Raw genomic sequence first — 12,304 nt, forward strand, 5'->3', positions numbered from 1 at the left:
CACAACATCATCTCAGACACCTTGGAGCCACTCCAATTTGCTTACCGCCCCAACAGATGCACAGATGCAATCTCTATTGCACTCCACATTGCCCTTTCCCACCTGGACAAAAGGAACACCTATGTGAGAATGCTGTTCATTGACTACAGCTCAGCGTTCAACAGCATAGTGCCCTTGAAGCTCATCACTAAGCGAAGGTCCCTGGGACTGAACACCTCCCTCTGAAACTGGACCCTGGACTTCCTGACGGGCCGCACACTGGTGGGGAGGATAGACAACGACAAATCCGCCATGCTGACCCTCAACACGGGGGCCATTCAGGTGTGCATGCTTAATCCCCTCCTGTACTCCCTGTTCACCCACGGCTGTATGGCCGCACACAACTCCAATGCCATCCATTATGTTTTCAGATGACAACAGTGATAGACCTGATACAATCAAATCTAAATGTATTGTTCACATACACATGTTTAGCAGATGTTATTGCAGGTGTAGCGAAATGATTGTAACTACGATGACTACTGACTATGATGAGAGAGCCAATAGGGAGGTGGTCAGAGACCTGGCAGTGTGGTGCCAGGACAACAACCTCTCCCTCAATGTCAGTAAGACAAAGGAGCTGATCTTGGACTACAGGAAACGGAGGGCTGAGCACAGGGCTGCTGCAACTTCCACAAGGCTGTGGTTGAGAGTAGTGCGCTTCAAGTTCCTCGGTGTCCACATCACTACGGATCTATCATTGTCGAAACACACCAACACTGTCGTGAAGAAGGCACAACAACACCTTTTCTCCTACAGGAGGCTGAAAAGCTTTGGCATGGGTCCTCAGATCCTCAATATTCTACAGTTGCACCATTTGAGAGCAATTCTTTTTCTTTGACAATTTTTTTGGGCCTTCCTTTGAGACAACATCTGGTATAAAGGTCCTGGTTGGCAGGAAGCTTGGCACCAGTGATATAATGGACCGTACGCACTACCCCCTGTAGTGGCTTGCGGCCGGAGTCAGAGCAGTTGCCATACCAGGCAGTGATGCAACCAATCAGGATGCTCTTGATGGTGCAGCTGTAGAACCTTTTGAGGACCCTAAATCTAAACAATTTAGTGAATACCTGTAGCCCGGAGCCATGTATTTAGAACTCTATAAGCATATGGCTCTGCTGTAGCCCACATATGCCTGTTGACTCTATAATAATTGTGGAGTAGTCCTACTCTCAAAATTGGGTTCCAAGATGATTTCAGCTGATACACAGTTGAAGTGTAGAAAGACGATACAACTGCTTTGCCAAAATAATACTTTCAAGCAGAAAAATAAATAAAATGATAAGAAAACTAAGTCAGAAACATCTCACTCAAACTGGGGCAAAGAATATCTCCTGGCCGAATCTATCCCCGATTCATGGATTTAATCTATTTATCTAGACCGGATATAGGGTTGTAATAAACCCCGCCTCTTCCTTTCTGGACAAGAATCGTTGGCCAACATGGCTCCGATTGTGAGTACTCACGGTGAAATATGTTGTATAGCTATCTATATTATGTTTTTATTGTCTGTCGTTTATTGTACTTCATGTGCACGTAATAAATCCATATTGGACTGTGTTTCCGTGAGGCCAAATAAGTAAAGGAGTACCAATAAATGGCTTTGTTTACCAGTTGGGCCTGCACCCAATGAACCACGTTGTAGCAATTTAGTTTATGCGTTACCTAGCTATTCGGCAACTGTTATCTTAAACGTGAACCATCGGCACACCAGCTGGCAATGCACTAGATAGAAGTTGTCGGGCTAAATACAATCCGATTAATGTCACTTTTAAAATTAATACAAATAACGTTGGGCCCGGTTTCTCAAAAGCGTCAGTCAGCATGTGTCGGTTCGAATTTGGTTAGGCGAACCAGACGAGTGTGCTCGCATACTTAATTTAAGATCTGAGACTTTCGCTTGAAAAACGAGAAAGAACCGGCAATAATACCATGTCCATATTGGGCACCGTAGTTCGTAATATACGTCCTCAAAATAGTCTGTATTAATCTAAGGGTGCGTTCGTATAGTCACTCTGGCGATCTACTCCGATTTCAGAGCGCACTCGTTTGAGTGCCAGAGCGGAAAATAACTGATTAATTTACGAACGTGCAACACCCGTTGAATATGGCCGGTGTCAGTAAATGTAGCATTGAAACGTGATTAAATTGTTGCCAGCAGTACAATTGCTCACCAAAGCTGTAAACAGCCAAACCAGCTCTGCTAGGGCTGGTAAAATGGTCAGTGAGGTGTTCTCTCATTTGTGACTGGAAGTAACTATCCAACTTTATCCAGCAAACTTGGGTACTTGACTGGCCAAATTTTGGCTGTGCACGACCACACGAAAAACCTTTTTATTTAATTAGGCAAGTCAGTTAAGAACGAGTTCTTATTTCCAATGGCGGCCAAACCGGACAAAGCTGAGCAAATTGTGCGCCGCTCTATGATTATGCGCCGCTCTATGACTCCAGATTATGTCCTTTTGTGATTCAGCCCGGGATCGAACCAGGTTCTGTAATGACACCTCTAGCACTGAGATGCAGTGCTAGAGTGCTACCGCTGCACCACTTGGGAGTAGAACTTGCAGGAACACCAAAATGAACAGAAACGTTACAAAATATAATATATGCACAAACTGATGGGAATAATGCGTGGAGCTCAACAGTTCTAACAATATACTTAAGCATTTGGGAAACCGGGCCCTAGCCAGTTTGATAACACACACCAAGTTAGCTAGTTTTGAAAACAGATTATCCATTATATTATTGTCAAGGCTACCCCAGGGTGGCAGGGTAGCCTAGTGGTTAGTGCGTTGGACTAGTAACCGGAAGTTTACGAGTTCAACCCCCGAACTGATAAGGTACAAATCTGTCGTTTGCCCCTGAACAGGCAGTTAACCCACTGTTCCCAGGCTGTCATTGAAAATAAGAATTTGTTCTTAACTGACTTGCCTGGTTAAATAAAGGTAAAATAATAAAAAAAAATGGCTGATATAACAATGGAAATAAATGTTTTCAAAAATAGAAAGCAGTAAGGAGGCAAGATCTAGGGACAATTCTAGCCCATGAGAGGGCAGGTAGATGTGTACCTAAAAGTTTCCAGAATGTTACCTGGCCTAATTATATCAGTACATTCATAAAAACCTATGCATCACAACTTCTATTAGATCAAATAAGACCCATGTGGCTCAGTTTGGCGAGCATGGCGCTTGCAACACCAGGGGGTGGTTTCGATTTCCACAGGGCACCAGCACAACAAAAATTATCCACTCACTACTGTTAATTAAGTCTGCTAAATTACAAATTGTAAGATTTATTTTTATAGTTGACCAAATTCAACACCATCTCATTGACTTCCATACAAAAACTCCTAGCTTGGTGAGCGGGAAATACCGACACCTGCTGGAGAATGATTTTGAGCCCAGTTATCCCTCTCGCTTCGCCTCTTCCTGTTTTTAACAACCAAGCACCAAAGACAGTACAATATGCAGATTGGCAGAAATTGCTTCTGTAAATAAGAATTTGTTCTTAACAGACTTGCCTAGTTAAATAAAGATAAAATAAATGTTAAACACTGCTAGCACGTTAGATACTTAAACGAAACTGCCAGTGGTGTATTCATCATGCCAACTGTTTGGAGTAAAAATATTTACTCCAAACAGAAATCGTTTTGCAACAGAAACAAGTTTCTATTGGACAAATTCGGGTCAGTCCCTCCCTGTTCCGTTTGGTTCTTAAATGGTAATCGATTTCCTTTGCATGACAATGTATTTATCAAGTCATTTGGAATAACGTTAGCCCCTCTGCAATGTCTTGACAGAAGAAGCAGGTCATCAAAAAGACCAAAACAGGTGGCAAGAAGAAGAAGCAGGTCCTGAAGTTCACCCTGGACTGCACTCACCCAGTGGAGGATGGCATCATGGATGCTGCCAACTTTGTAAGTGGCCAATGTTAGAGAAAATAACATGCAATATCCTAGGGCTGGGAATTGCCACGAAGTTCACAATATGATATTATTGCGTTTCTCACTATTCTATATGTCTTGCGATTCGATACTATTATTGCGAGTGACGTTCCAAACAATTGCTCACTGTTGCAAAGAGATGAAAAATTATTTTTGATCAGTCATGGAAATAAGTTCTGTAAACACGTTGGCTCCCTATTTTAAAAAGATGAAGAACAAGCCTTGAGATGAAAAATACCAGTGTTTTGTCACAGGCACAGCCGACTAGCACTAGCTAATGCTACCTACCCATGTGTTGGTCCCATGTTTCATGAGCATTATTCAACAGCAGTCAAGGTTGTTCTGGCTCTGAGGCCTATAATGCGCTAATGTATTAAGTGGACAATACGGAATGTTTTTTAATTTAAAGACTAATCAAAACTGATTTTACAGGGGTGTGAGTTCGCTGATGCTCTCTATTGGCCTATATGTCCATTCAGAAAGTTTCCTAAAGTAGCCTATCTAATATGAATCAAACACTCCTGTCATGATGTAATCTTGTGAAAGGCCCATTTTCAGTAGCTTAGACTACATTATTTCTCTCATTATGGCCTCTTCTCTTTGAAGAACCACCCCCGAATGGTTATGTCGGTGACAGTGTTCATTGGCCTGGCCAATTACCGTGACCTCAAATTCCAAGACTGGCACAGCCCTAATTGTAATGTTATTTTTGGTGTTGATGAGTTACTCCGGTGATGGGAGGATAAACTGCATTAAGTAATTAGCCTAGGCACAGAGGCCTGCTAGCCAGTTGCACAGATGGGACACATTTGCAATGTGTTATTTAGCTATGGGACACAATTCACTGGTATGTAGCTATGTTTTTATCTATTTGTAGTGCTTTTGCCACTGAATTCTAGTAGTTTTTACTTGAAAGAATAAAACGTCAATCACAAAATTTGCCACTTACAGCTAATTTTGCACCACACTGCATCTCGTCTGGGTTGTAGCCTCAGCAAACGGCGTGGGGCACTAGCATTCATCATGGATGTGGGGGTTGTAAAACATGAATTTGGACCCATCCCCGACAACCCATATATCAAACTTTAGCTACTAAGCTCTACTTTGTAACTTTCTGTTTGTTTTGTCTCTGATAACATTTGAATGACAGTAGTGATGAAAACCTTTACTTCATATTTCTGTCAAAATATGTCCTATGACTTGAAACACCCTCAGGACTTTCCCACACTTCTTGGAAATACAATGTTGCATCGGTCTTACTGTGGTATGTTTGGGAATACTCATCGCAAATATGAAAACAGATTTGGCAAGTTTCACAAATTGGGCAGTCCCACAGATCTGAATGTTCTAAGCACGGCACCTGCTTTACATTTGGGCTCATATCATGTTAATATCATAAAGCACAGTATTGGGATTGTTAGACATGGGTAACAACTGCCACAATAATGTTTTCAAATTAGTTATCTATTTTGACAAGCATGTTATTAACATTTCATGGGGAGAAAAATATATTTTGGGGGGTAGAATCCATTGTTGCGTCAACCTAACGCCATAATAATATCGCCGAAATGTAACTATTGATTGTATTTTTTATTTTTTTCACTACAATATCCTATTAAATGTCTTTATTACTAGAGAAGGGCCCTATTATTTCGATGTAAACATTGCATGGCACAAATGATTCATAATCCAGATACTCCTGGTTTATCCACGTTATGCTGATACTGGCCTGTCTTCAATGTAGTTACGCTACAACTGTAATGGGTAGTGGGGTATGATATTTTGCAGTTGGTGTATTACACCGCAGGCAATTAGGATTCAGATTAGTGCTGAGCGATTAGGGGTTTTTGAGGTTGGTTTCGGTTGGATTATAAACAAATAATCACGTTTTTTGGTTTCAATTATTTTTGTGGGTTGACTGCTGTAATAACACCATATCTGATGGTGGTGACTGCCCATTACTGGTTCACTTACTAACCATAATTTATTTACTTTAATAAAATATTTGTTTTACGTTATGATGTATCAGTATTTTGGACTAACATATTGTTTGTTGGTCAGCTCGGGCCCAGGTTATTACAGTTGTGAAACGTGAATGCCATTTGTGGCTAGCATTAATGCAAGGTGACTCTACATCTGGGCCTTATTTAATGGGGGTCAGGGTTCAAATTATACATTGACTCTTGGTTAGCCCCAAAGTGTTCTGGGGGTGCCCGACGTATCCTGATAGTTGCAATGACACTTGTACTTGTCTTCTCTTATTTGCACTGATTTTGCTGTTAGGTACGACAACCACATATAGTCATGCTAACTACAGTTAAATGCGTTAACTAAATTCCTCTGAATTAGAGCGTCTACTAAATGTTTAACATGTAAATTATATTGACAGAATATTTGCAGCAGTATGTAGCAGTCATTACAGCTAGTATCCATATTTGGGAGAAAGACTGTCCTAAAATACACCTTTGGTCTTGTTGGTTAGGAGCAATTCCTGCAGGAGCGCATCAAGGTCAACGGTAAAGCTGGGAACCTGGGTGGTGGTGTGGTGTCCATTGAGAGGAGCAAGAGCAAAATCGCTGTGAATTCTGAAGTGCCCTTCTCCAAAAGGTATGTTTAAATCTAGATTGGATTAATCTTTTGAAATGCCCTGCTTGCAATGTGATGTGCCGAGCAACATCACTTGCCATTTTATGTTGTTGTCTGATGGAGGGACTTGGTTTGTCTCCACAGTTATGCATGTAAGGGTTATTGCATTTTCACTTGTTCAATTAGGAAGTTGGAGCTGTCTTTTGCTTTATGTGATGTTTTCCATGTTGCTTCCTGTTATGGGGTCATGTCACTGTTTTGTAATCGATGTTAGGCCTTTATTGGTTTTATTGTTTTGTCTGATGGACAGTCTGGAGCAAATCCATGTATAATTAATTATTTGAAGTGCTTTTAAAGTGATTAGCGTTTGAAATAAGGTCTGAGGCTCATAAAATTACTAACATTAGGCGGACTGAGATGTACATGAATAGAAAAAGTTAAGCGACATGGATAGAACGCATGTTATTTTTGGACTTCAGTCAGTTTTATTTCCACAAGTGGAGATGCTGTGATCTGATCAATGTATCCAGCTGTGAACATGATTTTTGTCAGTTCTATTAATTTTTTTTTTTCCATGTCACCATGTATCCTCAGACATTCATTGATTCTTAAGCACCGACTGAAGCGATATTTAACCCTATATGACATGAAATTATAGAACACTAGCAACCCCCCCCCCAACCTGGTAAATAATTGGAAATTTATAATCATGGATTTTTTTATATTGTGCTTTTCATAACAAGAACAATCTCAAAGTTGCTTTAAAAACAAAATTGGGGATCAGGCAGTTCTTTCGCATCCCCCGATGACAGGCAGTTCGGAAAGGTACAGTTGAAGTCAGTTTACATACACTTAGGTTGGAGTCATTAAAATAGTTTTTCAACCACTCCACAAAAGTCTTGTTATTCAAACTATAGTTTTTGCAAGTCAGTTAGGACATTTAGCAATTTTCCAACAATTGTTTACGGAGGGGGGGGGGGTCCTCACATTGATGTTTCAATTGTGACGAGGGAGTCCTGATTTGTTATGGGGGTGCAAATTGTTTAGAAAATTGCAGATAGAAAAGTTAAACATGGAGTTGATTCAATGTTCTGCATGTCATTTTGTCCTAATTGCACTTTCTGATGAGTTCTCAAAATATAAATCTAACAAATGTACAGTACACCTTTGTCACAATGTAATTTTCAATGGTTTTTACATTGCTGACACTGCTGGTCTTTCCTCTCCTTTCTGACAGGTATTTGAAATATCTGACCAAGAAGTATCTGAAGAAGAACAACCTGAGGGACTGGCTGCGTGTGGTGGCCAACACCAAGGAGAGTTATGAACTGCGCTACTTCCAGATCAACCAGGATGAAGAGGAGGAGGAGGACGAAGATTAAATCCATGCCACTGTCTTTTGTCAATAAAATTTCAAAGGAACGAAAGCTTCTCACATGGTTTTATTTGCTGATTTGAGACTAAACCTGCACGTTTGAAAAGGTGTACCTACTCTTGCAATGCGCTGGTTAGACTTGAAAGCCCATATTCTTTATCATGCAAAAATGTTTGTGCTCTGTGTTTACATGGAGTTGTCTGGGGAAATATTGCAAGCAATAAATGTATTTGTTACCAACAGCTTTCTACTTTGACAACATTCAACCTTGAAACTGACAGTTGATTTGCATTCAGATTTAGTTGTGTGTTTGTACATAAAAATAATGATTCCATTTATCAATTAATGCTTCAAATAGTAGTGTGTGTTGGCTGAAATTACTTCTTGAATCTGCTTTTAGATAAATGGCGGGCTCTAAAATGACGCTTCCTTCGTTTTATGTGGTCCAACCATAGTGTATGGGCAAAGATGGTTTAAATTATCTAGAAACTCCAAAAACTCGGTTTCTTTCTCCAAAAGAAATCGCTGATCATGCCTGCAGACGATGTCATGGTGACGTTGGCTGGCTAGGCACATGCGCAGAAACACGTCATTTGGTCGTTTCGCAACGAGTTGCGCATGTGCATCCCGTCAGTCACTCAGAAGAAAATGAAAACGTTTGTCTATTTTATATAACCAGGCAAGTCTGTTAAGAACCAATTCTTATTTACAATGACGGCCTAGGCAAAGGGTTTCATGTGGGGAAGGGGGATTCAATAAAAATATAGGACAAAACACATCACGGCGAGAGACACCAAAACACTACATAAAAAAGAGACGTAAAGTCAACAGCGTGGCAGCACAAAACATGGTTCAAACATGATTGGGCAAAGACCACAGCACAAAGGGCAAGGTAGAGACAATACATCACGTGAATCAGCCACACTTTCCAGTAAGAGTGTCCATGATTTAAGTCTTTGAATGAAGAGATGGAGATAAAACTCCAGTTTGATTGTGGTTTTTTTGCAGCTCGTTCCAGTCGCTAGCTGCAGCGAACTGGAAAGAGGAGCGACCCAGGTATGTGTGTGGCCGAAAGGGTGGAGGATGAGGGCTGCAGTAGGTATATCAGGAAGGGGAGAGAGGCCTAAGAGGGTTTATAAATAAGCATCAACCAGTGGGTCTTGTGACGTGTATACAGAGAAGACCACTTTACAGAGGAGTATAGAGTGCAGTGATGTGTCCTATAAGGAGCATTGGTGGCAAATCTGATGGACGAATGGTAAAGAACATCTAGCTGCACCCTTACCTGCCTATCTATAAATGACGTATCCATAATCTATTAAGGGTAGAATGGTCATCTGAATCAGGGTTAGTTTTGCAGCTGGGGTGAAAGAGGAGCGATTACGATAGAGGAAACCAAGTCTAGATTTAACCTTAGCCTGCAGCTTTGATATGTGCTGAGAGAAGGACAGTGTACCGTCTAGCCATACTCCCAAGTACTTGTATGAAGTGACTACCTCAAGCTCTTAAAAACCCTCAGAGGTGGTAATCACACCGGAAAAGAGGGACATTCTTCTCACCAAACCGCATGGCCTTTGTTTTGGAGGTGTTCAGAACAAGGTTAAGGGCAGAGAAAGCTTGTTAGACTAAGAAAGCTTTGTTGTGGCGAGTTTAACACAAAATCCTGGGAGGGGCTAGCTGAGTATAATACTATCTGCATATATCTGCATATAAATGGATGAGAGCGCTTCCTACTTTCACGAGGTAATATCAAGTTCAGGCACTTAAAACATTGTCTTGAATCAATGTGACTTTTATATTTCAAGAAAATGAACTAAGGAAGAATGTGTCGCTTCTCTCATTGACTTCTCAAACCCTGTTCTGCCGACTGCTTCACAAGCTTTCCCGGAAGTATCGCGATGTTGGACCTATGGGTTTAGAAACTCTGGTCTGATCACACGAGCGTCTTGTTCCCGCGGTGGTAACCTTGACAACTATTCAAGCAAGCGACTGCACAGGCTGCACACTTGCCAATAAACTGTATTTCTTGCCAGTGAAAGGAAGTTTGTTGAATGCATGCCTTTGCTAAATACTTTCTAAAACCTAAAGGAAATGGACTACTATACTTGAAATTGCAATTTAACCAAATCTACTCTAGGCTACAATGTCACGAACGAATACCCTCTCTAATGTAGGCTAGCTGATTATTTACTTCGTAATATTCGCACTTCGGCACGCATCAATCAAGATACAATATAGCCAAAATTACCGCTACCTAAAATCGATATAATTATCGTTAAACAACGTAATTTTGGCGGTTATTCAAACCCAGTTTGACTTAGATCGATTGTCTTACTGGATACATGATTACGTTGCATTGAATCCATTTGGAACGACATGCAAAGTGGGGACTCGCGAGGGGATTGAATCCCCCACTCCCCATACCCTGGTGTAACCTCAATTTCTTTGGACTTGCTTGGGAAAATGGGCAAAGCGACAGGCTGGTGGTGCACACAGTGGCATTGCTACTTGCAGCACTGCTCACGACTAGTAAAAGTAGTAACTAGGGGAGCATGCCTAACTAGTTGTGGTGAAAATTATGGGATGGATTGTCATGGCAACAGACCAGACGTCACAATTTGGGCATGTGTTCCATTTTTGTCTTTCTTATATTCAGACTGGAGGACTTAGATAGTGAAGAGTGGAAAAGGAAACAGATTTTTCCCAACAAAAAGAAGGAAGCCATCTTTCTTGAAAATAAATGGTATTTACACAAGTATCATACAATTATTTTCCGGGAGGCACGAAGAGGTGAACAGTGGCATTTTCAGGGTTAACTTTCAGAGAGGTTTTTTTTTGTATGCGATAAAGATGCCTGGGTCGTTAAGCAATGAAGACGAGGGACAAGACGACATGGATTTTGAAGACGAGATACCAGGTGAGGGAATGAAGTAAGGGGAGGGGGAGTTTCTGCCCTGAATATATTTTGCGCTGCTATACGCCTAGTTGAATGTGGGGGAAAGGGCTTGCCCCACGTTCTAGGAGAAAAGAGGAGGGGTGGGGTGCAGTAAGCATTCCAATTTATTATTTTAGTACTACCCGTTTTCCTCGGGCACAGGTTTGCAGGGGTCGCCAATGTGTCATCTTCAAATGATGATATGATATGGCCGAATAAAAAGCCGCCATCTGTGGTAGCCTACAGAAATGACCCGGTCCGAGAAAAGAACAGCCGCAGGCAGGCATCAGTGCGTTCGTGTGAAAAAAATATATGAAAACCTCCGATGTTAGGCCACCGAACTCCATTTTACTTTGACTGCGATCAGCATAGATAGGCTACTTGATTTTTGTTATTAGATTTAGGCACATGCACAATTTTGTTGGTGCACCGTTTTATGCTCTTACCATATACTGTTTTTTATTGTTTCTTTATGAGGTCAGAAGTTGCACCGATCGATCACATGCTGTGACAGCTGAATAAAAGGTATTCGTTGTCTATAAATTAATATCAATAAACGTCCCATCTCACCCAGGTGCTACTGCCCCGTTATCAAAAATTGTGCAGCTGTGTCCCAATTGTTTTGAGGCTCTTGTCCAAAGTCAGCAGTGGCCGCAGAGGTGCTGGGCTGTGACTATGAAAACACGTGTAACAGGAAAACAATAGTTTAGAGCAGGGGCCCCCATTCCATTCAGCCATGGGCAGATTTTTCCTTGAGTGGATGGTCAGGGGACCAGAATATAGTTGTAAATCATTTGTACACTGCTAATTGACCGCAATAATCCCAAACAGTGCCGAAAGAATGTATTCATACCACATGATTTATTCCACATTTTGTTTTTAAGGTCTGAATTCAAATGTGGATTAAATATATCTATTTTTTTTCTAACCCATCTACACACAATACCCCCGCACAATGACAAAGTGAAAACATGTTTTTATAAATGCTTGCTAATTTATTGAAAATTAAATACAGAAATATCTAATTTACATAAGTATTCACACCACTGAGTTAACACGTTGTAGAAGCTCATTTTGCAGCGATTACAGTTGTGAGTCTTTCTGGGTAAGTCTCTGAGCTTTCCATACCTGGATTGTTTGCCCATTATTCTTTTCAAAATTCTTCAAGCGCTGTCAAATTGTTTGTTGATTATTGCTAGACAACCATTTTCAGGTCTTGTCATAGATTTTCAAGTAGATTTATGTCAAAACTGGAACTCGGCCACTCAAGATTATTCATGTCTTCTTGGTGTGCAACTCCAGTGTAGATTTGGCCTTCTGATTTAGGTTATTGTCCTGCTGAAAGGTGAAATCATCTTCCAGTGTCCGGTGGAAAGCAGACTGAACCAGGTTTTCCTCTAGAATTTTGCGTGTGCTTAGCTCAATT

The 12,304-nt window shown here is 41.0% G+C and overlaps 2 protein-coding genes across 8 annotated transcripts in view; both read left to right on the plus strand.

Moving 5' to 3' along the window:
• Window positions 1–1,421: 1,421 nt before the first annotated feature.
• On the plus strand, window positions 1,422–8,183 carry LOC135540074 (large ribosomal subunit protein eL22). Its single transcript, XM_064966408.1, has 4 exons — window positions 1,422–1,493; window positions 3,839–3,955; window positions 6,465–6,589; window positions 7,806–8,183. The coding sequence occupies exons 1-4, from the start codon at window positions 1,482–1,484 to the stop codon at window positions 7,948–7,950; spliced, it is 399 nt and encodes a 132-aa protein (XP_064822480.1). The 5' UTR covers window positions 1,422–1,481; the 3' UTR covers window positions 7,951–8,183.
• Window positions 8,184–8,881: 698 nt separating this feature from the next.
• Window positions 8,882–12,304, plus strand: part of LOC135540075 (chromodomain-helicase-DNA-binding protein 5-like) — a 50,660-nt gene continuing 47,237 nt past the window's right edge. For 4 of the 7 annotated variants that reach the window (XM_064966413.1, XM_064966412.1, XM_064966410.1 and 1 more), the window contains exon 1: window positions 10,469–10,860. In XM_064966413.1, coding sequence (XP_064822485.1) covers window positions 10,794–10,860 — 67 coding nt within the window. In that variant the 5' untranslated portion in view covers window positions 10,469–10,793. Of the gene's footprint in view, window positions 9,000–10,466; window positions 10,861–12,304 lie in introns of those variants that run through there. The other 3 variants (XM_064966414.1, XM_064966411.1, XM_064966409.1) reach the window with 3 other exon arrangements.

This window comes from Oncorhynchus masou, chromosome 5 (genome assembly GCF_036934945.1).
Source record: "Oncorhynchus masou masou isolate Uvic2021 chromosome 5, UVic_Omas_1.1, whole genome shotgun sequence".
Taxonomy (NCBI): domain Eukaryota; kingdom Metazoa; phylum Chordata; class Actinopteri; order Salmoniformes; family Salmonidae; genus Oncorhynchus; species Oncorhynchus masou.